General features: G+C 43.1%; 1 protein-coding gene across 2 annotated transcripts in view; it reads left to right on the top strand.

The window, feature by feature from the left end:
* The window catches only part of ANKIB1 (ankyrin repeat and IBR domain containing 1), a 60390-nt gene extending 35102 nt beyond the window's left edge, over positions 1–25288 (top strand). The window contains exons 9-19 of one of the 2 annotated variants that reach the window (XM_056857614.1): positions 407–495; positions 1666–1796; positions 3062–3196; positions 5815–5901; positions 5982–6048; positions 9308–9453; positions 11873–12051; positions 13198–13249; positions 21461–21554; positions 24050–24183; positions 24531–25288. In XM_056857614.1, coding sequence (XP_056713592.1) covers positions 407–495; positions 1666–1796; positions 3062–3196; positions 5815–5901; positions 5982–6048; positions 9308–9453; positions 11873–12051; positions 13198–13249; positions 21461–21554; positions 24050–24183; positions 24531–25283 — 1867 coding nt within the window. In that variant the 3' untranslated portion in view covers positions 25284–25288. Of the gene's footprint in view, positions 1–406; positions 496–1665; positions 1797–3061; positions 3197–5814; positions 5902–5981; positions 6049–9307; positions 9454–11872; positions 12052–13197; positions 13250–21442; positions 21555–24049; positions 24184–24530 lie in introns of both variants that reach the window. The other variant, XM_056857613.1, reaches the window with a different exon arrangement.
* Positions 25289–27786: the final 2498 nt, after the last annotated feature.

Here is a 27786-nt window from a genome sequence, read left to right as displayed (position 1 = left end):
AGTGCCAAATGAAAGTATAGGCCTGGCTGCATTCACTGTTTTAAAACTAGGAGGGAACCTCGAAGTACACTAGTTGAAATTGTACACCTAAATGTCACTTGAGTCGTTACGCCTTAGATGCCTCAGTCATTTGTCTCATTATTATTATTATTGATGTTGTTGTTATTTACAAAATATATATCCGGCCTTTCTGCCTTTGTTCTTTTGTATTCCCTTTAGTTCTTTAGAAACATATTTAGGCATATAGGTAAAATAAATATCGTTTCTTAAACCCTCAGTTATATTGATAGAATTTGTTTTTCTGGCCTAATTAAAATAGTCTGTGGTGGAGTTGAAGGAATTCAATTTTCACCCTTTTCAAAGCCTCATGATAAACAGACGTATTGACCTGCCTTAATTTTTTCAGGGAATGTCTTGGTGACGCACACGAACCTTGTGACTGTGAAACGTGGAAGAACTGGCTGCAGAAGATATCAGAGATGAAACCTGAAGAGCGTAAGAATGGTTATTGGGGTCTTTTTTTGTTTTAGTTTGTAGAAATTCTACAGTATGATTCTCTGTGATAGGATTACTGTGTATGAGTAGGTAGGAATGCCTGAGGCTTATTTCCCAGAATAGAGAGCATTGCTTCCTAAGGGAATGTGGGCAAGCTGGAGAGAGATGTGTGCAGTTTCTCAAAAACTTTCTAAGCAGATGAAGTAGCATTAATAATGTACAGAGGCAGTGGATTCGAATTGATATTGGCTGGTTGGCCCAAGTTACCTGCAGAGAGCGATTGTGGATGTCTGTTTCTGGTGAAGCTGAAATTCTGAATGAAGTGCATTGGATTTGAAAAATTGTGCTGATACAAAGATCATCGTTTTATAGTGCAATTCATATTCAGAGCTACACCCTTCTGAGCCCCTTGAATTCAGTAGATTTGGAAGGCTGTAATTCTGTTTACAGTTGCACTGCTAGTCGCTAGTGAAGCATAGTGAATATCATGTAAGTAACATGGCCTAAATTGTTTAGGTTGAAATGAAGAGCCAGCCTTTTTATGCTTGAAAAGGAAGAAATGGGATTACCACAGGAGCAATTCTAAACAGGTCTACTCAGAAGTAAATCCTACTTTATTCCTTATTAAGTGTTTGTAGGTTTCCTGACAAAGTGTTTTAGTTAACACGAGGGACGAATTACCTCCCAAAAAATTATGGGAAGTTAAAAATGGAATTTTGCTTTGCTACATACATGTTAACGGCCCTGTTAATTCACACACAATATTATTTTTTAATGCGAGTTTGCAGGAGCTGAACATGAGCAGCAGTTTTTAATCTGGTGGAATCATTTATGAATTAAAGAGCTATTTTATGGAGCAAAATTAAAATAAGAAAAAATATTACAAATTGAGGCAAGGGAAATTAGCTATGCACCTGACCTTTGGTCTATGTATTATCTCTTATCATCCAGATTCTTCTCTTTGTTTTTTTGTAGATTTTCGTAGTGTTTGTGACATAGTACTAGCTTATGAAAAAAAATTAATTCTCAGATATAAAAAGGGCACAAAATGAATTAAAACATAGTTTAAAATAAGCCTTCTTGGAAGAATTTAGGAAATGGGTAATTACTTTTGCTTTTAAAAGACTGTTTTACTGAAAGTGTTTAACTTTTCTATTTTCTCCTGCAAAGTTGTGGGAGTTAGTGAAGCTTATGAAGATGCTGCCAACTGCTTATGGTTACTCACCAATTCTAAACCATGCGCCAATTGCAAATCTCCAATTCAAAAGAATGAAGGCTGCAACCATATGCAATGTGCAAAGGTAACAAACATTGAAAAGTCCTACAGATTTTATAAAATACAAGCAGGGGACCTGCAAGGACTCACCGGTGGGGACTCTCCTCTCTCCATGGCTGAACCTTCTACCCACATGGTCTCTGCTTTCACTCCTCTTCAACACACAGCCTCCAAAGCTTCTCTCTTTGCCCTGTTTCTTTGCTTCCCTCCCACCTATCTGTTCACTCTCTCATCTTCAGTCCTTCCTTAACTCCCCTTTGCAGCTTCTCCTCTTTCTATGCTTCAAACCCCCCTTTGTTTAATTTTTCTTTCCTCCCTCCCTTCACTCTGGCTTTGCTCCCTGCCTCCTGATCTTCCATCTTCTTTTTACTGCTGGTCCACTCCTCTCCCCTACTCACCTGAAGATTCAAAACAGCAACAGTAATTTTTTATAACCTCCGCAGTCACAGAAAACGGGTGATAGTGTGTGTAATTGCCTAAGCAATCCTGAATGTCTGCTAAGATCTTGTGAGAACTTGACATTTAAATATTTGTTTTATTTAATCCTATCCTTTATTTTTTTAATAGGCAGAATTTTTTAATAAGATTTTTCTGCAAACCTGAGGATTCTCTCATCTGCCATTTCTCTACATGGCTCCACTGTGCAGATTTTTTGATCTGCATTCTTGGGCTAGGTTCAAAATCAGATATATAGATATTTTGAAAGTTTACTTTGTGAATTTTACAGTACTCACTTTGTACATCACTCTCATTAGCTGCTTTAATTACTCAGTGTGAGAATCTGCTTCTTTACTTGCATCATGTCTGTACTTAATATGTAACACCCAAAGCATTCCAACTCTACTTATTAGAATTGCAGTCTGATCTATGTAGGTCAGTTTATCTCCTTGTAATTCTGAATATAGAACGTTTCTTAGGTAAGACATAGGCAAATGTTTTGCTCAAATGAGGTCACCACATAGCTGCTAAAAGAATGATTACAAGAGCTGAAATTAATCTTAGAGAGATACAATTCATAGAATATTTCTAACAAATTGTGTGGATGAGCTGTTTCAACAGGGCATTTTGATGTGTATGGATTTAGAAGATGCACTACTCAACTAATTCAGTGGCTGCTAAGTTTTCTTTTAAAACTAAGTTTCATGCCATAGTTTAGTTTAGATATTTAAACCATTCAGGACAGAGATACTGAAAGACTGTGGATTGTGGTTATGTTATGAAGACCGTATGTTGTATTTCTCTTGTGAAAAATCTGAAGTGAGTTAAGAATCTGTGATTTATTTTTTCAAGTGTAAATATGATTTCTGTTGGATTTGCTTGGAAGAATGGAAGAAACATAGTTCTTCCACTGGAGGTTATTATAGATGCACTCGCTATGAAGTCATTCAACATGTAGAGGAACAGTCCAAGGAAATGACAGCAGAGGTAAGAGACTGAATGATATTGAGGAGCCATGTGAAGCTATTTCTGGTTATCTTTCTTCCTAACTTCTTGAATCTATAACCATTGGTGTAATTTACATATTTACTTTTCATCTTCCGCCAGCCTGGACTTTAAGCCTTGTACTGTAAAATGGGGGTCCACAAATGTTTTCCCCATTGCAACCAGCCTCACATACATACCCTTCTGTAAATATTCCTTTCCTCATCTTATTCACACAACATTTTGGAAGTGCTCAAACTCTCAGAAGCACAACATTAAGTTAGATGGAGTCTTCCTCTTCTCTGACTCTGGAACTCAGGTAAGAAGTAGGATCTTACCTCTGATTTTATTCTACACTTTAAAAGAATTTTGAATGCTTTGGAAATGAAGTGTGATAAGACACATAACCTAGTATCCTTTCCCCATGTTCTCTATGTCACCTGAAGAATTGGGGAGGGACAAAGAGGATGAGTGGCAACAAATATGAACCCTGAACAAGACACATGATATAGCAACTTGGTCTGGTCAGTTCCTTGCCTGGTTAAGTGGTTGCCTGGTACAGCATTGTCTTGAGTTCCATTTATATATTTAACATTATCTGTATATTCTGCTTTTCTTGCAACACTGGCCAGGCCCAAGGCAGGTAATCCCTTTTGAAGGAAAAGCATGATTTGAGGAAGAATAATTGTTTCAGTTTACCGGCTCTTTCTCCTGCATCATCTGACATAAACTTTCCAGATGCAATCATAGTCTGGATGAAGGACCTGTTAGATGGTATCATGATTGGGAACATTTCCGTGGAAAACCCTTTTGATGTCAGCGATTGCTGCTTAGTTACCAAGCAGCTAACTGTAACCAACCTGTATGCAGGTGTGAGAGTGGACCCTGAGGTAGTATATAGTCAGTCTCATAGGGGTTGAATTGACAGAACTACGAGGCTGGAGAACCAAGGCCTCCTAGGCAACTGTGAGGCAAGGCAAATCAGTTTTACTTCCTCTGGGCTGAGTTTATCACTTTGGCTAACAGTGAGATTGGGGAGGGCAAGGCATAAAGTAGTCCTGGAGGCTACAGGACCAGTGGTACATCTTTCTGTTCTGCATGTGGGCAGTGATAGTAGAAAAAGAACCTCTTCAGTTTGATCTTCTCCAGAGATGTGAAGAGATCTAGATTATTCCAAAGCTAAGGAATAGGGTTTGAAATACTTCCGGAATGACAGTACTTCCCCTGATCCATTCTGCTTTGACTGAGAAGAAGAAGAAGAGTTGGTTTTTATATGCCGACTTTCTCTTCCACTTAAGGCAGAATCAAGCCGGCTTACAATTGCCTTCCCTTCCCCTTCGTGTGTAGGAGCACGGAAACAAATCTAGTTCACCAGATTAGCCTCCGCCGCTCATGTGGAGGAGTGGAGAATCAAACCCTGTTCTCCAGATCAGAGTCCGCTGCTCCAAACCACAGTTCTTAACCACTACACCACGCTGGCTGAGCCAATCTGCATATGCTCAGACAGCCACTAATGTGTTCCCTCAGAGAACAGAGGTGTTTCCCCCATTGAACATTGCTGCTGACTACCAGTTTAGGTTTTTGGACCCATTCTCATTGCCTGTTCACTTGTTCTTTGGCTGTGGTATTTGTTCTGACGCAGATGTCTGGGTGCTGATTGTTGTTTTGGAAATGTTTGACATCGAGGCAGATGGCTCTTAGCTCTAGGAAGTTTATGCTCTTAAGAATTTTCCTGTTGACTGCAGAGCCTTTGTACATGCCTTAGTGAACAGTATGCTCCCCATACGGAGAGGCTGGCAGCTATGGAGATCTAGGCTTGGTGACACTTGGAATGACGTCCTTGTTAAGATGATGATTCCTTATCCACCAATGCAGATCTGGTCATTGAACCTGACTCACCTTTAATCTCAGATGCTTCTTGAAGGTAGTGGGTTTCTGATAAACCAGACGGGCCCATTGCACCCTCTAAGAGTGGGCTGTCACCCAGAGGACCATAACCGTTGCAGAAATCATTGAACCCTGCAGACGAGCCAGGGACATTCAATCCAATATTCTGGATGAATGGACCAACCTTACTGCCTGAATTACCATTCATCATCCCCCAGTGACAGAAAAGGTTTGCTGCTGTCTGAATCTATAGGAAGAAGGGATTGTGCAGGAGTGAGTTGACTTTTTTGGCAATTGGTTAAAAAACCTGTTGGATGGTGATCTGTGAATCCTGAAGAGCCCTGGATCTGGTAGGAGACCTGTTATGGAGACCAGGAAGGTGAGGGTGTAAGGAAATGTTCCTGACTCAAAAAAGCTGCTACTCTGGAGACCATCAGCTTGGTAAAGAAGTGTGGACCTGACACCAAGGGCATGGCCTTAAATTACAAGTTTTGTGTCTCAAAGGTGAATTTGAAATGGTTTCTGTGAGGTGGAAAAAAATGGTATGTGAATGTAGGCTTCTGTCACAGCTATGGATGTCCTCTCTGAGCAGTCCCTGTTCTTTTTGAATACTTGTTATTAGAAGTTAAAATGGTTAATTGCACATATGCTTTATTTATGAGCAGTACATTAAAATGAACTCAGTAAATTGTTAATGGCTTCTTCCCCCTCTTAAGCCTTATCATTGTTTCCAGGCTGAAAAGAAACACAAAAGATTTCAAGAACTTGATAGATTTATGCACTACTATACAAGGTTTAAGAACCACGAGCTCAGCTATCAGGTACGGTTACAGTAGTTGCATCAAATTATTGTACAGTTTTATTAGTTCAGAAATTCACAGTTTTTCCTGTTGTTTTTTAGTTAGAACAACGCCTTCTAAAAACAGCCAAAGAAAAGATGGAGCAGCTGAGCAGAGCCCTCAGTGGAAGTAGGAGTTTCAATATTTTCCGTGATATATTCAGTATAATATACTTGTTTCAGAGCTTTTCACAAAGCAATTATTTCTGGCGTCTGCTTTTGTAAAGACAGGACTGAATATTTCGAGAGCCTAGTTTGTCTCACTTTGCTTAACTTGAATTAATACAGCATTATACTGCAAATATGTTTTCGGCTTTGAATTTTCTGTAATTTAAGAGCAAGTGATATTTTGTCCAAATATGCTGAATCAGCAAACATCTTCCATGCTCCATATGTCATAAATTTCCCTCTGACATTCCAAATAAGCTGATGTCAAATTGCTCCTTGCTTTCCCTCATCTTTCCTTGAGAATGTACTCCACAGGCCCAAGAAATTTTAGTTCAGGGGTGGACTAGGAGGCCAGAATGGCCCTGGAAAAGGCCGGTACTGCTCCTCCCCAGTTGCCCCGTGCCTGGGCCAGCACAGGGAGAAGGTAGGCGCTGCTATGCTCCCACTTCTCCTTGCAGGTGGAAGTCAGGTGCCTTTACTCCATTCACCAGCTGCCACTTTGCCCAGACTCCTCCCTGTTGGCCACACTACGCCCTGGTCAGCAGAGCAAAGCTAGGTACCACTATGCCCATGCTTCTCCTCACTGGCCTGGGCACTGTGGGGCCACCAAGGAGGGATTTAAGTACTCATGGCATAGGAGGGACCTGGGTGCCACTGTTCCCTAACTCCTTTTGCTGGCCTGGGGGCAGTGGGGGTGGTGAGGAGGAGTACAGGTGCCATTGGCATAGCCCTGCTTCTCCTTGGTGGTCTGGGCATTGGCATGCGCAAGGAGGAGCATAGGCATAGTGGCACCCATACTCCACACCTGTCCTACTGTGAGGAAGGGGAGCAGCTTAGGTCACTGGCCCACCAGGATTCCCCAGTAAAATAAATGGCCAGTCCAGTCCTGCTTTAGTTTCACACAGGGCACTACTTCACTCTTCTGGAATTCTTACATAGTTTACCCCTTCTTAGCTTTGCTGGTCTTTTCCATCACTCATTCTGTTATTAGTGCAGGTGCTGAACTGTATGATATCATGTTCTACAATCGTTATCCACTCTGCGGTGCAAGAACTGCTATGGCTGCCAACTTGGAAGGCTTTAAGAGAGGAGTGGACATATTCACGGAGGAGAGGGCTATTCATGGCTACTAGTAAAAAATGGCTACTAGTCACGATGCATACCTATTCTCTCCAGGATCAGAGGAGTATGCCTATTATATTAGGTGCTGAGGAGCACAGGCTGGAGAATGCTGCTGCAGTCGTCTTGCTTGTGGGCTTCCTAGAGGCACCTGGTTGGCCACTGTGTGAACAGACTGCTGGACCTTATGGATCTTGGTCTGATCCAGCATGGCTTTTCTTATGTTCTAACCTGAGCACCATCCCATGAGTATTTTACCAGACACATAAGTGGCATCCTAGTCCTACTTCAGTAAAGTATAGTTTTGGACCATCTACTCTCCTTGTGCCCTCCGAACGTAATGTGGATACCTCCGAGAGCACCATCACAAGAACAACATTCAGAAGAACAACGTTGCCTAGAGAATTTGAACATATGCTACATTTCCCTATCTTTACTGAATAACAGCTATACCAGTACTACATAGCATGCTGTTATTAGTTTAATCTCAGCATCTTGAAAAATGACACAAGGAGGACACTACTGGAAACCAAAATTTACCTGTTCCTGTTGAGTAGACCGCAAATGCTGTCTGCCTGCAACTCTCTTCATTAAACTCAAATGCATGTGATCTTCCCTTTTTATATACTTTTGGGTGCTTTATCTTATCCTGGACATTTTTTTAGTGTAATATGTTTATGTACATGCTGTTTATGTGATTGAGCTTTCACTGAGTTTTAAAAGAATAAAGAATATTAAATACAAGTAGAGGGCCCATGAGGAACTTTCGGGGGGGGGGGATCCCATCACCCTACCGGTACCCACTTCTGACTCCTCTCCCATTCTGCTTTTGCTGTCACTACTTACTGCTTTCTCCCATTCTGCCTTCTCCATCTCTTACTCCTTTTCTGCCCCAATCACTTCAATCTTGCCCCTTTTGCTGCCACCTCCCACCACTGCTGCCGCCTCCGCCTCCTCTTCTACCCCACGGCTGTCTTGCTCCTTCCCCAGCCCTCCTACTGCACTTACAATCATAGAATCATAGAGTTGGAAGGGACCACCAGGGTCATCTAATCCAGTCCCCTGCACAATGCAGGAAATTCCAAACTACCTCCCCCCCCAGTGGCCCCCTATTCCATGCCTAGAAGATGGCAAAAACCCCTCCAGGATCCCTGGCCAATCTTGCCTGGAGGAAAGTTGCTTCCTGACCCCCATGGCAATCTGCATTATCCTGGGCATGCAAGAAAGGGCCACGAGAGCCAAACACTGGCGCAACTCTTCCTGCCTTCCCTCTCATAATCTTTCCTCCTCTTTCTTCAGCTGATACTTTTTTAAAAACTCATTGTAATGCAGACTGTGAACTTGCAAGATCTCAGTCAGCATGTTTTTGTCTGAATTGAAATGTTTGTGCAAGCACAAACAGTTTTGAGTCTATTTAAAAATTCCCAGTTTTTTTTAACTTTTCAAGTTTTTCTGCCAACCTGATGCTTCCTCAGATTCATAGACCACCACCCCTCCCCATCTGCACATGGCCCCATTGTGTGAATTTGTTGATCTTCACTCTGGTGCCATGTTCAAAATTGGATGTAAAGATGCTATCAACTCACTGAAGTAAGAAATTAAGGTTTATGTAGAGCAGTCCAGTTATAATTTCCCATTAATGCATGGTACTGTACAAACATATTTTAAGAAGGCAGTCTCTTCCACAGTAAAGTGGTCAATCTCAATTAAGTTTTCTTTCGATACAATATCAGCTCTGAATAAAAATCAAAGTTAGTTTTAAAATAATAAAATAATTAAAGTTGATGATTCTGGGAAGGATGATTTGAAGAGGAGGAGGAAAGTGGTCAAGAAAGGCGTGTTAAGTTCCTGTCTTTGTTGGAAGGAGAACAAATTCAAATTGTCTGTAGCAGTGTGACTTTGAAATGTGAATGCAGACTAACAATGGAGCTATTTAAAGAGTTTTTTTCCTATTTGGAGTCTAGATTGCAGTTTGTTTGAGAGAGTGGTCTAATTTTACACTCACACAATACTCAGTGTTTAGTATCCTCTATTAATGAAACAGTCATCGCATCAGCAGGTGGGGAAAAACTCTATTTGTAATGCCTAGACTTCTCTTGTAGCTGAAGGACGTTGTCCGGATACTACATTCATTGAAGATGCAGTACAAGAACTCCTGAAAACCCGTCGCATCCTGAAGTGTTCTTACCCATATGGATTCTTTCTAGAACCCAAAAGCACAAAAAAGGAAATATTTGAACTTATGCAGGTAAAGAATATATGTGTGGCTTGTTTTTCTGCATTTTTAAAAATCTAATAGTCTTCTGTATTGGATTGAATTATCCTTTTTCTGTGAAGCTTGCTTCCCAAGAATTGTCTTTAGACCTGTATTCTTAGGACGCAATTCAGCCATTTAAATCCCACTGACTCTTGTGAAATGACACCTTAAAACAAAGGCAATTCTGTAAAAATAACAGCTTTAGAAGAATAATGTTTAATTTCCACTCTGCTAATGCTTAACATAAAAGAGCCTTCCCAAACAGGCCAAAGGTTCATGTTTTTCTAATTCTTCCTCGGTCTGACTAGGAGGATGCCAGGTAGCCAATGGAACAAAAGAGTTTTTCCTGTAGCATCAGGGGCCTCATTAATCATGAATCTCCTAGAGCCAAGAGACTAATACTTTTCCACCTGCAGAAGGGGAGAGATCTGATGGTTCTTAAAGGAAGGAACTCTGTTAGAAAGGGGGAAATGCCAAGAGAGCATTTCAGAGATTCTTAGGGGAGAATGGAGGGCTCTTTTTTGGTCCTCCTCTAGCAAATGCCAGAGGAAATGTATGCAGAAAATGTAACAGAAAGAGAACCACCACAAGAAAATAGAAGCAGAAATCTGGTAACTTTAAGATTATGTTGCCATTATAGAGAGTTGAATCTTGGGAGAGAGAATTGTGTGTAATCATTTTTCCCCTTTGCTTTGTAGTTGCTAGACAATATGCTCAACTTTAAAAGTCCCTGTTTCATAACCAATGACTTGAATTACAATTAAAGTTAATTTTTTCTTTTTTTAATGAATTTTGCACCCATATAAAAAACCTTCATCTGTGTTACCTAAGTTGCAAAGAGCACTGCTATGAAAGGCTTATCGTTCTTAATTTGAAATGGAATCTTTAAAAAAGCATAAAGAGAACTTAGTTTTGAGAGGGACTAAAATGGCATGTCTCTACAAGCCTCTGGTGGTGATAGCAGTTGGCGATGATGGGAAAAGGACAGGCGAATCCTCACAGAGGTCTTGTACCTTGGGAACTTGGACCATCGAGCTAGATTCCACATCCCATATGGTAGAATGGAAGTACCTGCAAGGACCATGCTGTCCCATCTTCAGTGAAAGAGAGTTAAGCACTTACCGAAATGGTTCCTAGTGTTGGCTGGATTGTGTCTTCAGTATTTTGTGTTGTCATCCTTTATAAGGGTCATAAAGTGAACACATGAACACATGAAGCTGCCTGATACTGAATCAGACCCTTGGTCCATCAAAGTCAGTACTGTCTACTCTGACCGGCAGCGGCTCTCCAGGATCTCAGGCAGAGGTCTTTCACATCACCTACTAGCCTAGTCCCTTTAACTGGAGATGCCGGGATTGAACCTGGGACCTTCTGCATGCCAAGCAGATGCTCTGCCACTGAGCCACAGCCCCTACCAATTATTAGTTGTTGGCACAGTGAGATGCGTATTACATATGCTAAACCGTGGCATGTAGTTCTCAACTTTAATATCAATTTGTTTGCTATGATCAATAGGACAGGTAAATTCTATACTGTACTTTTTTTTCAAATTAAATTGATAGGGGGAAAGAATGCTATCAGAATTATTTTATGGCACAATACTTGAAACAGAAACATAGACTTTATCCACAATTATAGACTTTATCCACTATTATTCTACTCACCTTACAGGCAGTATGGATATATTATTATAATATTCTATGTTAAAGAGATGCTGTAGTGATTCTGAAGACCAGGGCAGAGATAACATAAGGGGCTATGGGGCAGAGCATAGATGTCTCCAATAGTGCTGTTCGAAGCACACCTGGATTTATGTTAACCGTGTTATTTAATCTTGGTGAAGTGGATCCTACCAGCCAACTGAGCACAGTTTGAAGCCTTCCTTCAGTTTCAGTGGCTCTTCTGTTTCAGGAAATCTCCTTAAGTGGGAGGAAGGTTCCTTGGACAATGGTTGGATCCACCCAAATAGTGGAGGAAATTTGGGATTATGGTAGAGTGGCAAGGAGCATCTGATAGTATGGCTCTCTCCCCAATCCTTAATCCTAAATCAGGAGCAGTGTTATGTTATGGTTACGCCGACCCTGTGAATCCATGTAAAGTGCTTTGAGCGCTTTATGTTCACTATATGGTAAGGAAGATTAAAAGAAACATGTTAAAAAGTTTCCTAAAATTGTCATTTTTATCATAGCTACCCAATGGATATTTATTTGATAAAAACATGTTTCCTTTCAAAAACTCTTAAACGTTAATTTGTCATCCCAGAGAAAGGTATTGCAAAGCTGACTAGAGCTTTTGAAGCAGTTGAGCATCTCTGCCTTCACTCATTGTTGCTGTCTGACAAAAGGCTATATTAGTGGACCTTCTTGTTTAACCTATAAGGATTTGATACAGACATTTTTTTAAATTATAGACAGACCTTGAAATGGTTACAGAGGATCTAGCTCAGAAAGTAAATAGGCCTTACCTTCGTACTCCTCGTCATAAAATTATACGGGCAGCCTGCCTTGTGCAGCAGAAGAGGCAAGAGTTCTTGGCGTCTGTGGCCCGTGGAGTTGCTCCTGCAGATTCTCCTGAGGCTCCAAGGCGCAGGTAACCTAATCATAACACGTATTTGCATGCCCATAGAATCTCACTTCATAGCCACAAGCTTGGTAAGCCCCCCTTATAAACTCTCCTTTGCTAGAGCGGGTCGACATCTAATAGCTTTGCACTGCAGAGCACTAAAATATTGGATGCAATTTGGTATCCGTTCAGCTCGTTCAGGACAGCAAATGCTTCAGCTATTTAGTTTACTTTTTTTAAACAATTTTTTTGTGTCCAATTGAAATTGCAGTCCATTGTGTGAGGTTAATGTTCATAAAGCTGGACGTTCTCTAAAAACTCTGGGGACGGGAGTATAAGGCTGGTTGAAACAAATTGCACGCCTTTCAGGGGGGCTCAGGCAGAATAGCTCAAGAGAAGTTGTGACCTTCCATTGATGCTATTTCTTTCTGCTAGTCTTTTGGTCCAATAATACAGTAAAATCATTTTTTATCCAGCAGTTTATTATCCATTGCCCAGGGGGGGCAAGCTCCTACCCCCCACCGTACCCCTGCATCTGTGGGCACGTGTGTGCCAACTCTTTCCTTGCCAGCCGACTTAATGCCTGTGACCATTGTTGGGCTGCTGACAGCAATGCTGCCAGTTGATGGCATCCTCAGTTTTGTCTTTCCCCCTCAGTCTGCCTCAAGCTGTCAGGATCCATCTCTGCTGGAGGACTCCTGGGTCGCTGGCCACTGGCCCGCCAGCAGTGACTGGTGGCTCAAGGGGAAGGGTTTTGCCAGTCACCATGGGGTCTCCAGCAGGATAGAGTTTGGTTGCTGCTTGTTCCTCTTTGTAGGGGGTGGAGCAAGAGCAATAAGTGGATTATCCGGCACATTTGATTAACCAGCCGCTCCCATTCCCCAAGAGTGCCAGTTAACAAAATGTTTGCTGTACTATATAATGAATGTCTCTTTTAGACAACATAAATCTGAATTATTAGATTGTCACACTGATTGTGATATATCAATGAACTGTTTATTATTGGTGGGTCCTCCTTAAAAAGTCAGTTAGCAATTTCATAATTTTGATTAATTTTGTAGTTCTTTTTGTGCTTCTTAAATAATAAGATTAGCACATTAAAAACTTTCTCAATTTGTTGGCTAGTATTCCTTTTATTCTGTTCTTAAGTAACAAAATATGTTTAATTTATAGCTTTGCTGGCGGAACATGGGATTGGGAATATTTAGGATTTGCATCTCCTGAGGTAATTTTCTGTGAATTTTAATTATGTACATGATGGAAATTATGTATTTTAACTCTGCATGAATAGCGTCCTAATGTTGTTGCATACTACTGAGGTTTGTAAAGTCTGAATGAGCTTTGTATTTTTGCTGCTTAACAATAGAAGGAAATATATTTATTTTATACTCTTATTAACTTAGGGTAGGTATGTAAGAGATGAATCTCTGCCTCCAGTGGGTTCAAGGTCTGGCATCCTTGTTCTTCCGCTTGCTTTAACTGTGGTTGGACAAACACTGTCACAGCTAAAGCCGCACTTAGGATATGATGTGAGGGGGGATTCCATCTCTTAAAAAGGAAGCTCCCTATGTTGTTTGCTTGCTGTCAAGGAAGGAAAGCCGCTCATAGCGTGTCATAGGCCTGGGATCCAGCTGCTGCTGTTCCTCCTCTTGACCTGGCTCCTGGATCAAGGCCCACGATCAGCTGTGAGCTTTGGGATTGGTCTGATGCAGAAGCTACAGTGAGGGGAAAAAGTATTTGATCCCCTGCTGAATTTGCCCGTTTGCCCTCTGACGAAGAAATGACCAGTCCATAATTTTAATGGTAGGTTTATTGTAGCTGTGAGAGATAGAATAACAGGAAAACCCCCAGAAACCCAGAAGACAAAAGTCAGAGATTGATGTGCATTATAATGAGTGAAATAAGTATTTGATCCCTTTGCAAAAGATGACTTAGTACTTGGTGGCAAAACCCTTGTTGGCAATTACAGAGGTCAGACGTTTCTTGTAGGTAGCCACCAGGTTTGCACACATCTCAGGAGGTATTTTGTCCCACTCCTCTTTGCAGCTCCTCTCCAAGTCAGTAAGATTTCGAGGCTGATGTATAGCTACTCGGACCTTCAGCTCCCTCCACAGATTTTCGATGGGATTAAGGTCTGGGGACTGGCTAGGCCACTCCAGGACCTTAATGTGCTTCTTCTTGAGCCACTCCTTTGTTGCCTTGGCCGTGTATTTTGGGTCATTGTCATGCTGGAATACCCATCCTCGACCCATTTTCAATGCCCTGGCTGAGGGAAGGAGGTGCTCACCCAAGATTTGACGATACATGGTCCCGTCCATCGTCCCTTCGATGTCGTGAAGGTGTCCTGTCCCCTTACCAGAAAAACACCCCCAAAGCATAATATGTCCCCCTCCATTGTTGAAGGTGGGGATGGTGTTCTTGGGATCGTAGGCAGCATTCCTCCTCCTCCAAACACGGCGAGTTGAGTTGATGCCAAAGAGGTTGATTTTGGTCTCATCTGACCACAACACTTTCACCCAGTTCTCCTCTGGGTCATTCAGATGTGCATTGGCAAACTGCAGACGGGCCTGTACATGTGCTGTCTTGAGCAAGGGGACCTTGCGGGCTCTGCAAGATCTCAGTCCTTCACGGCGTAGTGTGTTACCAACTGTTTTCATGGTGACTATGGTCCCAGCTGCCCTGAGATCATTGACAAGTTCCCCCCCGTGTAGTTCTGGGCTGCTTCATCACCGTTCTCATGATCATTGCAACTCCACAAGATGAGATCTTGCATGGAGCCCCAGACCGAGGGAGGTTGACAGTTAGGGTTAGGGTTGTCACCTTCTCACCAAGCTGCTTGGCAATAGTCTTGTAGCCCAGTCCAGCCTTGTGCAGGTCTACAATCTTGTCCCTGACATCCTTGGACAGCTCTTTGGTCTTGGTCATGGTGGCTAGTTTGGAATCTGATGGATTGATTGCTTCTATTTATTGTCGACAGCAGAACCCTAACCCTAACCTGGCTGGTTGATAGGGAATCAAATACTTATTTCACTCATTATAATGCACATCAATCTCTGACTTTTGTCTTCTGGGTTTCTGGGGTTTTTCCTGTTGTTATTCTGTCTCTCATAGCTACAATAAACCTACCATTAAAATTATGGACTGGTCATTTCTTCATCGGAGGGCAAATGGGCAAATTTAGCAGGTGATCAAATACTTTTTCCCCTCACTGTATATTCCTCTTCCTGTCCTTGTTGCTTCTCTTACATTAGCTGTCCTCTTTTTTCCCATTTGTGTATGTCTTACATTTCAATGAAATGCGAATGGAACTGTGTGTGGGATTATACTTGTAGTAATGAGTTAATCGCTGTCTACAGTGGCCCATCAAAGCTTTATTCCTGTCTAGTGTGATTTGATGTTGGCTACATGACATGGAGTAGACAACTTGGTGTAGTCGATTGTTTCTCTAGGTCAATGGCCTCCTCTGTGGTGTTTAGGAGACATGCCAGGCTAAGAGCTATAGCCCCTCATCATAGACCTTTGTCCTCTAAACAGGGCTTCTTAAAACATTTTCCGCTCACGACCTGTTTTCGCCCGAGAAATTTTTAAGCGACCCTCGGTATATAAAATATGTATACAAATCAAACATTTATTGATAATAAATCATAAAGAAATGTATAGTGTTGCCAAATTTTTTGCAACCCCTACAATCATATGGGGTCGCAAGCCACAGTTTAAGAAGCTTTGCTCTAAACGAGTTCATTGTTGCAAATAAGTTTCGTATTGTTTCTCTCAGAGCTATTGCACTGCTGTTAAATGTTCACATGAGGTTCAGAACTATAGACCTTCAAGATGCTTATTTTCATATCTCAGTTTCTTCATTTCCCATGTGGGCACCAGGTTCCAATCTATTGTCTTTCCATTCAGTCTCTTCTCTGCCCCAAGAGTGTTTATAAACTGGTGGTGGTGGTTGCCCACCTCACAGAGAAGGGCTGCAGCATATTCCTGTACCTGGATAACTCGTTAATTACAGCACAGTCCAGGGACACCATGTCTGCCCACATCTCATTGACTCTAGACACCCTTCAGGACTTAGGTCTCCACGTAACTCATTGCATAACTTTTGTGGGTGCTGCCCTTGACAGTAAAACTGGACTGTCCTACCACCCAGAGGACAATATTGTCAATATCCTTCAGGCAGTGAACAAAACACTGTCTTGTTGTGTCCAAACGGGGGGAAACTCCCTGATGCTCTGTGGTTCCACCACTTGTGGCAACCATTTTGTTATATATTTTGCTTTCTGCAGTAGACATTTTGTGGTTGTGACCACCCTGTGTCAGACTTCCAAAGGTGCCTGTAGGCTCAAAAAGGTTGAGGACTAGGGTCTCCACACAGAAGCGATCTCCACATAAATGTTCTCAAACTAAGGGCTATAAGGTATGCTTTAATAGCTTGTCTCCCTCTCATCAAAGCCCCAGGGGGTGGGTGGAGACATGGTCTCTTTGGCATTTGGGAACGGACAGTAAAACATAAGGAGAGTTTCTAGGCCATGCATATAGCAGGAAGGGACAATGTGCTGGCGAAAGCTGTAAGCCACTAACCTTGGGAGAATTACAGATGTTCCGTATCCAATAACTGCAGAGTCTTTTCCATTAAGAGCTCCATAATCACCTTTTTGGCACGTTATCAATTCTCGCTAGTCGCTCATGTGGGACTGCACAGAAGACACAATGATTAAAACATGGTTGCGCTTACCTGTACCTGTCGTTCATCAAGTGTTCTTCTGGGCTTGCACACATCCAGCCCTCCTTCCCTACTAAGTGTTCTCTTTTTTATTAGTGCCTTCTCCAGTGCTGGTATCTAAGAACTGAGGAGGGAGGTGCTCTTCTCCCTTTTATAGGCACATTGGGTGGGAAATGGCATAAAAAGGCAGGAGAGTGCCTTGCGCTCTCTGGAATTTTAGAATGTCCACAGCTGGCCTGCACATGCACATTTTCCATGTGTGCCTCCATAGAAGAACACTCAATGGACAACAGTTACAGGTAAGTGCAACCATGTTTTACTTTGCAGCACTGGTAATCGCTGCCGTTTATAGGCAGGTGTTGACTGCACTGTTCCAGGGTAACACAACTTTCCAGAGATAAGCGTTATGTAAAAGCTAGGAAGATAGAGAAGCAAACTCCGCTCATCAACTAGGACAATCCGGTTACACCAGCCTAAGGAAGAGTAGACAAAAAGAAAGCAGTTGCACAGTTGACATAGTAAGCCACAGCCGCCTGAAATGAAATGATATCTTGAAGCATATACATGGCATTAGCTACCTTGTGGTGTGATGAGAAGGCAGATATTACTTCAGTGTTTCTTCATAGAATTTGATATTTTGGTGTTGTTTAAACATACTGTATTATTTCCCATACTTTGTAATATGCTTTTCTGTATATTTCCTTTTCTATTGTTGCTGGGTAGTGCTGTGCTCCCAGGAATGTAATTTGCTTCTTACAGGCAAATTGGCTGGCTGGCTTTTGCCCACTTCTCCTTATAGTGCTTTCTTCCCAATAATTGAATGTTTTATTATAAACATTTTAATTATTATAAAGGGATGAGCAACATGTGCTTATATGCAAATAATGCAGATATTAGAGTTCTTTGCTACTATGTTGGTTCTTTAGGAGGTAAGTTTTGATTACTGTATTTTCTGGCGTATAAGACTACTTTTTAACCCAGGAAATCTTCTCAAAAGTCGGGGGTCGTCTTATACGCCGGGTGTTGTCTTATACGCTGGATGCTGAATTCCGAGCCGGACTGGAGAATCTGCCTGGGGAGCCGCCTCCGCTCTGTCCATGTCCGGCAGAGGAGGGAGGGGAGGCGAGCCGGGCGAGGGCGCTCACTGCCCAGCTCGGATTCGGAACCAGGTGCGCCGGGGTGCACGGAGGGAAGTGCTCGGCTGTGCTCCAGCGGCAGCGCAAGGCAGGCATGCGGCTGGCTGGCCGGGGCTGGGGTGGCCACTCTCTTCTCCCGGCACAGGGTGTTTTGGCTGCCGCCTAGCACACCCAACATGCCCCCTTTCCTCCCCGGCCTCCGCTTCAGCTTCTGTCTTTATGGGCTTCCCTCCCCTCCAAACCCTCCTTTAGCCCCGCCCTCCACGGGCCGTCGGCTAAGTCCTCATCTCGCCTTTAGCCTCTCCCTTCTCGAGGGCCCTTACTCTCGCCCCCGTCCCCCTCTTCTTCCCCGCTCCCTTCTCCCCTCGCCGACTCCCCCTGAGAGCCATGTCCCGCCGCTCCGGGTCGGCACACACTCTTCCATGCTGGGAGGTCGGCCCCTGGCCTCCTCCTGTTCCTCCCGCCAGCCCCGCCTCCCGGCGCGCTGCCAGCTCGTCCAGCCGCCCCCGCCCCCTATTTCTCCCGCCCCGGTAAGTGGTGTTGTTTCCCCGGGGGTTGAGCCGCCCCAGGAGGACCGGGAGTGGCCACGGGGTTGGGGCGCAGTCCCGAGGGCCGGCCCCAGGCCGTGGACTCGGGACAATCCCAAACTCTATATTTTAACTGTAAGAATGGGGGGTCGTCTTATACGCCCAGTCGTCTTGTACGCCGGAAAATACGGTAGATGCTTTTCCCTTGTTGAGTGTTACGGCAGTGTTGTGCTAGATGGCGACATGACTTCCTCGTGCAAAGTGGCTCATGCTGTGCTGTTCTTTAGACGGTCCTATTTGGTATCATCTACTGGGCTCAGAGGTTTAGGGGGACAGTATGAAGTGATAATTTTAGCTGAACTTTTATTTCGGTTCCTTCTCAAACTCCATTACCCTTCTGATCAGTATCACGTATTCAAAATGTGGACACCATGGCTTGCATTCTAAAACGTGTAAGCTCTGTTCACGAAAGGTATACATCCTGCCTCTCCCTTTACGCACCCAAAAAGCTTCTCCTGAAATTTGGGGGAATAGTGTAGGATGCAGTCCTCTTGCACTGTGAATAGCAAACCTGCAGATATCACTGACACAATAGAACTGCCTTAGATTTAGGTATATATCAGTGATGGCGAACCTTTTAGAGACCGAGTGCCCAAACTGCAACCCAAAACCCACTTATTTATCGCAAAGTGCCAACACACCCAGCTGGGCAGTGGGCAGTCCAGGGAAGGGGGGGCTTTGAGCTGGGCGGCGGGCAGTCCAGGGAAGGGGGGGGTTTGAACCGCGCCACGCTGCCAGGCAGCACGGCGCGAAAGCCCCCCCTTCCCTGGACTGCCCGCCGCCCAGCTGGACTGCCCGCCCTGCTGTCAAGTCACAGCTGGGAGACGCAATGCCCCCTGACGGCCCTTCTGCGCACGCCCTGCCCGCCCGCTGGCCTTCGACGGCTCCTCTTTTTTCCCCGGCGGCATTCTCCACGCGCACCACGCAGAGAGTCGGGCGGGACGGGGGAAGGAGCCACTGCCTCCTGTGCTCCGCCCACACGTTCCGGGGAGGCTCTTTCCGCAGCCACGGCTGGGCGAAGTTGGGTCCGCCCTGGCTCCTGGTCAGCTGAGCGCTCGAGTGCGGAAGCCCGGCAAGGCCAGGAGAAGCGAGCGCGGGGTGGGGGAGAAGTTGCATGGAAGAGAGAGAGGGGCGGCCGGGCCGATCCTTTTCCTCCCGGTTTGCTGGCCGGGCTCTGGCGGCCACCCCCCTGGCGCACAGCTGCTGCGGCCCCGCGGAAGGGCCGTCTGGCCGGGGGGTGTGGGGGCAGGCACTGTCCCGCCCAGCTCAGGCCGGGGGTGGGTGGGCGGCAGCGGCTTGGGATCCCCCCCGAGGGCCAGAAGGCCACGCTGGCTTTGCGGACGGCGGTCCCGCTTTCCCCAGAGGGGCCCAGGGGCACGAGCGCTGGGCGCCGATGACGGAGCACAAATGCGGGACGGGCCCCCTGTCCCCCCCCCGGGTGCCTGGCCCTGCTGCCCCCAACCTCCCCCAACCTTCCCCCCCCGTTAGAAAGCCCCCGCCGCCCAGCTGGGCGGCAGGCAGTCCAGGGAAGGGGAGGGCTTTGAACCGTGCCGCGCTGCCTGCAGGCAGCGTGGCGCAGTTCAAAGCCCCCCGCCCACCTGGGCGGCAGGCGCGTGCCCACAGAGAGAGCACTGCATGCCAAGTCCGGCACGTGTGCCATAGGTTCGCCAACACGGGTATATATTGCTGTCAAGTTGCAACTGACTTATGGCAACCCCAGCAAGGGGCTTTCAAGGCAAGTGAGAAACAGAGGTGGTCTGCCATTGCCATCCTTTGCAGAGTCTTCCTTGGTGGTACCTCATCCAAGTACCAACTCAACTTAGCTTCTGAGATCTGACAAGATTGGGCTATATGCTGCATTCCCTCCCCCTTAGGATTTAACCCAAGATTTGCACAATTAAATTACAATATTTGATGTTCTATTTGCAGTCTCTCTTCCCTAATAAATCCTTAAATTAAATATGACCTTTCCACAGAAACAACGCTCTGAACTGACATTTTCAGTGAGCTTCTAAAGCAACCATATGATTTATTTTATTCCCATCAGTATACATGTGGAGGTTGGTTTCTTTGGCCTGCTGTATATCTTATGTATCTAATGTGCCATTCTGTTAACAGCTGCCCAGTTGAAAGGTAGGGTACACCTTTTCACAAGAGCCGTGAGTCCTCCCTTTTGTAATCAAAGCAAGAATTGTGCTCCAAATGAGACCTCAGTCAACTGCTGTTACATCCTGCAGATTTTGAATAAGGCGCTCTCAGCTTTGCACATAAGAGCTTAGTCCAATTATGCATGTTACAAGATAGGCAGACAAAAAACCCAGTTTTTTTAAAATATATATATATATTAAATTATATATATTAAATATATTAAATATATATATCAATTATATCTCCTGGTGGAAGATGAATCAGGAATTACACTGTGAGAGTCAACTGAGACTTACAGTTTGGCAAAATGGGGTACTTGCAGATGCTTTGCACATACTCTGAACAAAACAATCATGATTTACACAGAAAAATGTAAGACTTTGAATTGGGGTAATTTTTGTTGGGTATTTTAATTTTTGCAAAAGACGCTCGCTAGGCACTTTTGTTTCATATCATTTATTTTTATGATGTAAAAGTTCATGAGTACCTGATGATATTATTTTGTAAAAAAATTATCCAAACAAAATAGATTGCAAGAAGTCAAAGAACAGCAGCTTTTATAGAGAGCCTTTTTAGGTTAGCTAAGCTGTTAATTTAGTAACGTTGTGTGCTTGGGGCTATCTTGTATATTTTTGATTTTTAAAAAACGCTTGCATGGTGTAGACTGCTGGGTTTTTTGTTTTTGTTTTTTTGTTAATGAAAATAGGTGATTTTATAATGCATAAAATCACAGGCAGACTTTTTTTTCCTTTAAATGTGCTGTTGTGATGCCCAGAATTATTATTGCATGCTCCCCTGTATTTTGTAACCTTTGGTTTATGCAGGAATATGCTGAATTTCAGTATCGGAGGAGGCACAGACAACGCCGACGTGGAGATATGCACAGCCTGCTTAGTAATGCTCCGGACCCAGATGACCCTAGCGAGAGCACATTAGGTAAGATCTTACAGAGAAGATTCCCTTCTCCCCCACCACCCCCAGTAAAGTGGCTGTTTCTTGATTTAGAGAGAAAATCAGTCAACACAGAGGCTTCTACCAACAAATAATTCCTTCATATTTGATTAGCAAGGGGGAAACTTCATGATGTTGCCAATGGCCAAGTGTAACCTAACAGGAGGCGATTTGCAGTACAATCCTAAGCAGTTACACCCTTTTAGGTCCGCTGAAGTCAGCGGGTATGGAAGCGTGTAACTGTGTTTAGGATTGCACTTGAGAGGAAAATAAAATATTTCTGGAATTATTTTAGTCTTTCTGAGATTGACTGTGGAGCCCAGAAGAATAACTGAGCTTATCAATAAAAATGACAAACACTCAAAAGACTCTTTTGAGTTCCGCCTTTTCGTTCTTACCGATAAAACTTGGGGTTTCCCTAGGATGCAGTTGTGGCCATAATGCGAGAAAAAGTTCCATGCCTCTTCTTTTATGGAAGAGGTATATTCAGTTGTTCTCGCAGAGGTTTCCCTTGGTTGTTGGTCAAACAGTGCTGAAAGCAGAAGGCAACAACAGTGGCTGGAGTCAAAGAACCTATGTGAAGTAATAGCCATTCCGGTCGGGTTTAGAATCCCAGTTTGTAGGGGACCAATTAATTCTGTTTAATTTATCCAACATACCTGCATCAAAGGTAACCAGCATTAGCATCTAACTGGGATTCTTTGTGACAGAAGGGAAGTGGGGGTGGAACCAGGTGCATACATTACTCTAGCAACAAGCAGGTTTGCACATATCCCAGTTCGAAGTGACATCTGAATGGAGCCTAGCTTGTTGCCAGACTCATGTTATATACCTTGCTCTGTAGCAATACTTAAATAAAATAACATAAGGGGGGGGGGACCCAAAACAATTACAAAGACAGTCTGTCACTGCCAACTAGCTTAAAAAGTCCTTTTCCAGAACATTCGCTGCTTCCTGCAAGGCTGCCCTTTCAAAGGCCCATTTCACATGTGTGTGTAAAGTGCCGTCAAGTCACAGCCGACTTATGGCGACCCCTTATGGGGTTTTCAAGGCAAGAGACGGTGGTTTGCCAGTGCCTTCCACTGCACAGCAACCCTGGTGGTCCCCCATCCAAATGCTAACCAGGGCTGAACCTGCTTAGCTTCTGAGATCTGACGAGATCAGGCTATACCAGTGGTCAGCAAACTCATTAGTCAACAGAGCCAAATATCAACAGTACAACGATTGAGATTTCTTTTGAGAGCCAAATTTCTTAAACTATATAGGTAGGTACACTATTTATTAACTTAATAAACTTTAATTAAAGTTTTAAGTCTTAATTAAACTATAGGTATACTGAATAAAACTTGATATCATACTTAATAATGATCTTATTTATTGATAAAAATTAAATTGTAAGTAAGGTATCCATAAAATTAAATCATGACAATGACTGACAAACACTTAACGTGAACAATGGCCTTGCATCTCCTTGGAAAGTTTGGGTAAGTCAGGTTTGTATGTTGTTGTTTTTAATTTCAGGTTCTCATCAATAAGACGACTTCTCAGTTTACTCTTGATAAGGTTCATGCTTGAAAAGATTGTTCGCATGAATATGTAGACCCAAAGGCTCGGGATGAGCTTCCCCGGCAAGACTTCTGCTTCCCTGTCGCGCCGACAAAATGGCGGCACCCACCTTCCCTCGTGCCTGCATGCAGAGCCCCACTCAAGGGCCCAAAAAGCCATATGCGGCTCGCCGACCACTGGGCTATACCATGCTGCCTTCCGTCCCCTAGTTCACATATAACCACCTTAATAAGGGAATCTGAAGAACCATATGTTGTATTTTATACTGTCAATGTGTATCACCCTAGAACGCATAATCCTCATACTTCTTATGCAACTACCAAATATGTGTTCCCTCCAACCGTTGGCCTATACTGGTTCTCCCCTCATCTTAATACCAACATGTTTGTGAGGATTCACATTTCTTTGAGCGACAAAAGTGAGACTTATGTGACACCATTACACACATAACAGTAAGTGTGAAAGTCACCAAGAATTATGTATTACCATGAAATTAATTCTCAAATTTAATACATTAGACTGTAGACAAATACGTAATTGCATTCAGACTAATCACAATAAACATGTATACCACATCAGGCATTTAAAAAACACTGTGTGAATCAGCTGTCAGAAGAAGTAATTAGCTATTCTCATTCCCCCCATCCCCACCCCATGTATACCAGGGCTGAAATGCTTTAGTTGAAGTGCTGCACATGAAGATTTGGGCTCAGGTGCAGGAGGTATTGGCTTATGTCTTGGCATTCTGTTCAGCAGTCTGGAGCCTTCCTCCAGCTTAAATGGCTCTCCTTCCAGCCCAGGAGCCGCTTGCCTTGAAGGAAGAAGGCTTCAAGCGTCACTGAGCAGAATGGTAGGATACATGCTAGTAAAAATATGGATTTGAAAAGTGTGAATCTTTTTCCCCCCTTGAGCAGATACCCAAGAAGCTGGAAGTAACAGAAGACACGGTAATTCCATGGTGAGTTCTGCTTCCATGAGCATCCTTCACAGCTCATCTCTTCATGACTATACTCCTGTCAGTCGCTCTGAAAACCAAGATTCTCTGCAGGTATATGCCTTTGCCCTGTGCTGTGCCGTTTCTGTATCTTTTCATAACTCTGCCTTCTGTATGTCACTTTAAGATGGTTGTTGACAGATGATGTCCAGCACCTCCATTGTAAACACATGTACAATTCCATTTATTTTGGGGGGACATTTTTACAAATTAGCATGCTTTGGATCACACATGTAGATTATTAAGCAGAATTAAATATTATTAATATGTATTCTCATGAAGTAATGAATGTAATATGAACTTAAATTAAAAATGAACTTCGAAATAATATGGGTAAAATTGCTGTACTAAATACAGGAGCACGTTTAATTCTGAAGGTTTTTTTTTTTAACCTTTCATAGGCTCTGAGTTCCTTGGATGAAGATGACCCCAATATCCTGCTTGCCATTCAGTTATCACTGCAAGAATCTGGCTTGGTTATTGACGAGGAAACTAGAGACTTTCTGACTAATGAAGCTTCTTTAGGAGCAATAGGTACTTCTTTGCCTACAAGGTTAGACTCTGGTCCCATAAATATAGATAACCCAAGGGCTGCTTTGAGTAGCTCAGAGCTATTAGAACTTGGTGACAGTCTGTTGAAACTAAGCACAGACAGTGATCCCTTTTCAGCCGACCACCTTAGTTCTCATACTTTCAGTGATGCAAGAAGCGGATTGTATTCAACCTCTAGTGAAGCTGATTCAAGTACCCAAGACCCCAATCTAAATGAAAACCTCCTTGGAAACATTATGGCCTGGTTCCATGACATGAATCCCCAGAGTATTGCGCTCATTCCTTCTGCGAGTACGGAAACCGATGATGATTCACAGCAGCCCAGTGCCGAAGAGGGGTTGGTAGAGCAGCCACGTATTCCCAGTGTAAGACAGGACCCTCTGGAAGAGCATGAACTTTTTCAGGATGCACTCAAAAACGAAGGCAGATGCACCCAAACCGAAGAGAGTGCTGCAGCTGGGGCTGTTCTTCCAGATGAAGCGGTACCGCCGAGTGGTGACTCTGCTGAGAAGTCCGCTGGCCAAGTTGACGCTTCAGGAGATGCTTCAAGTCAGACGTCCCAGACCTCAACTGAGTGGACTGAGCATGTGCATTTGGTGTGACCACACGCACACAAAAAAAGTTTGAACATAGAAATTGATTACAGAGCCAGACAGGCTAGGCAGTTGCCAGAGGTACACAATGTGGAGTAAGCATAGCATTCTGGAGACTGGCCCGTGTAAGGAGAGCTCAGTTGTTTACTGGTAGTGTAGAGGTGGAATACATAGGAGTTCCCTTTGAGTTCTTTAGGAAGATTACACAAATCTTTCAGGGAATTTCCATTGCATTTAACAGCAAGGATCTTGTTTGTTTTGAAGAGAGAGGAATAAATAGTTTGTACTCTACATTCCTAATACAATGCAGCATCTATTTAGCCTTAGGCTGGTGATCCTTAACTTGAAAGTATGGATTAAAGCTTACTAAGATTCATTTGGGTTATTGTTCCTAAGAAACCATTTTCTTCTTCCCCTCTCCTTTATTCTAATTGTCTTTTAACAACACAGTGTTTAGCGGTATGTTTTCCTTTGTACCTTGCTTTTTACATAGCCTTTGCCCAACTAATCTGTAACTAGCAGTGTGAATTGAGGTTTATGATACTTCTCTTTAATGCTGCTTTACAAATGAAGAAGTGGGATTTTTTTCTAATTAAAATCAAAGATTTTTTCATGTCTATTTACAGTACAGATGTGCCAAACTGTGAATAGCAAATTAATTTCAACACAAAGTGTGCAGTGTTTTACTCTTAAAGCTGACGTGATGGGGAAACCACTGGAAAGCATTGCTTTTCCAAATTTAATTGGCATTTATTGCCATAGCGACTGCATCCAACCTGTATCTTAAGTTAATTAAGCCTAATTCTGCTGTTAAGAACAGTTATTTTAAACATTGAAATACAGTTGATTTAGCAGCAGCTATGCTGTATTGAAAGACACTTTAATGGAAGTGCAATCATCGTTCCTTGTTTTCCATAATAAACAATGCATTCTATGCACTATCAGTGCAGTTGCGTTTAATGGTAACATTTTATAAGAAATGAAATTTCCTTGTTAGAGGCAGTCCCGTAATAAAGGTTTAATACTTGTTACATGCAACATGTTACCGTGCCTTTGCCTAATCAGAACAGATAGTTGCCACAGTTAAATGAGTAATGAAGTTATCTCTTTTGGAGTTATGCTATGAATTGCAAAGACCTCCATTTAAAAAAATAATAATAACAAACCACTCATGGCCTTGCCTTTACAGTAAATAATTACATAGGGTATGATTCTGCACTGTGTAGGCGCAGCGCAGAGGGACGCCCTGTAGGACTCACAAAACCGTGTTTTCCCCCTCCTCCATCTCTTGGCATGTGTGCTAGAACAATCCAAGTGATGGGAAGGTCTGTGCATACCTCCCATAACTCCATCCAGCCCTCCCACTCCTAAGCAGAGTTACATCTATAGAAGGGTTTAGAAGGGTGTAAATCAGTTCAGGAGCGCACTGGCAGTGAAAACTTCTGAGTTGCGTAACTTGTTTGAGCAGAATGGGAAGAGTGGACAGAGGAGTCAAACACGCAACGCCCATCCCCACTGCTGCTGGCATGCTGCCTGCCTGCACATCTGTACCGTGGGGTGGGTCAAAACAGGGCTCTCTTGAACGATCCCTCCATGTGCCTGCCCAGAGGAGCACCGTACCCTAAGTGTTCAGAGTTTTTTTATATATATAAATAACAAACACTACTGTGTATTCTTTCAAGTTGCACAATATTTGTTTGGTGTGTGGTTGCTGTTTAATGTAAAAGGAAGAAAAATAAAGACCTTCCCTAGTGGTGTCCTACTGTGAAGAAAATTCTTGTTTAAATTGGCTTAAAAGCATCAAAACCTCATTGTAACTAGAAGAAATTGTTTAAATTACTGTTTTGCTTACATATAATTAAAACCTAGACTAATACAAGCAAAATAAGTGAAATGCTCCGTTTTCATGTTTGAAGTGACATGAGAGACCTGCCGATGTCTGATATAAAGGTTTCTCATTACTGAGTGTGTATAGTAAAGTATTATGACAGCAAGTAAGGTTGTATGTATATTGATTACTGTGAGTTACAAGAAAAAGTGTTTTAACTCTTTTTCATTTAAAAGATTACTGTTGGAATCTTGCACTCCCTGTAATTCATAATACTAAACTACATATTAATTATTTACTCCAAATTTTTTTTAAAATCTGTTTCTTCTGAAAGTTTCTTTAGAAGGAATAGTCTGCTGCTCTATTACTGTATTCTGTAGATCCATTACATTTTCTAGCTTCGCTTCTAACAGCCCTATCCTGAAAGTATTGATGTTGAACCCCTTTCCGACACTGGAAAATTATCTATTTAAACATTTATCTGATATAAAACCCTCTTAATCTAAAATAAGGCTTCTTCAAGATTCTGTCCTTATGAATGGGTCTTACGCTTACATCAATTTGAGACGCACATACAGCTTCTTTAAGTTATAATTTCCAAACAGGATGGTCCTTGCACAGGTTTTGTGTATTGCATTAAGGTGTCTTGCAAAGCTAAGATATGTATGAGTGCTCTCTGTGACG

Source organism: Euleptes europaea, chromosome 11 (genome assembly GCF_029931775.1).
Source record: "Euleptes europaea isolate rEulEur1 chromosome 11, rEulEur1.hap1, whole genome shotgun sequence".
In the NCBI taxonomy this organism is placed as follows: domain Eukaryota; kingdom Metazoa; phylum Chordata; class Lepidosauria; order Squamata; family Sphaerodactylidae; genus Euleptes; species Euleptes europaea.
The sequence above is the reverse complement of the archived record's forward strand: the minus strand, read 5'-3'. Positions and strand labels throughout refer to the sequence as shown.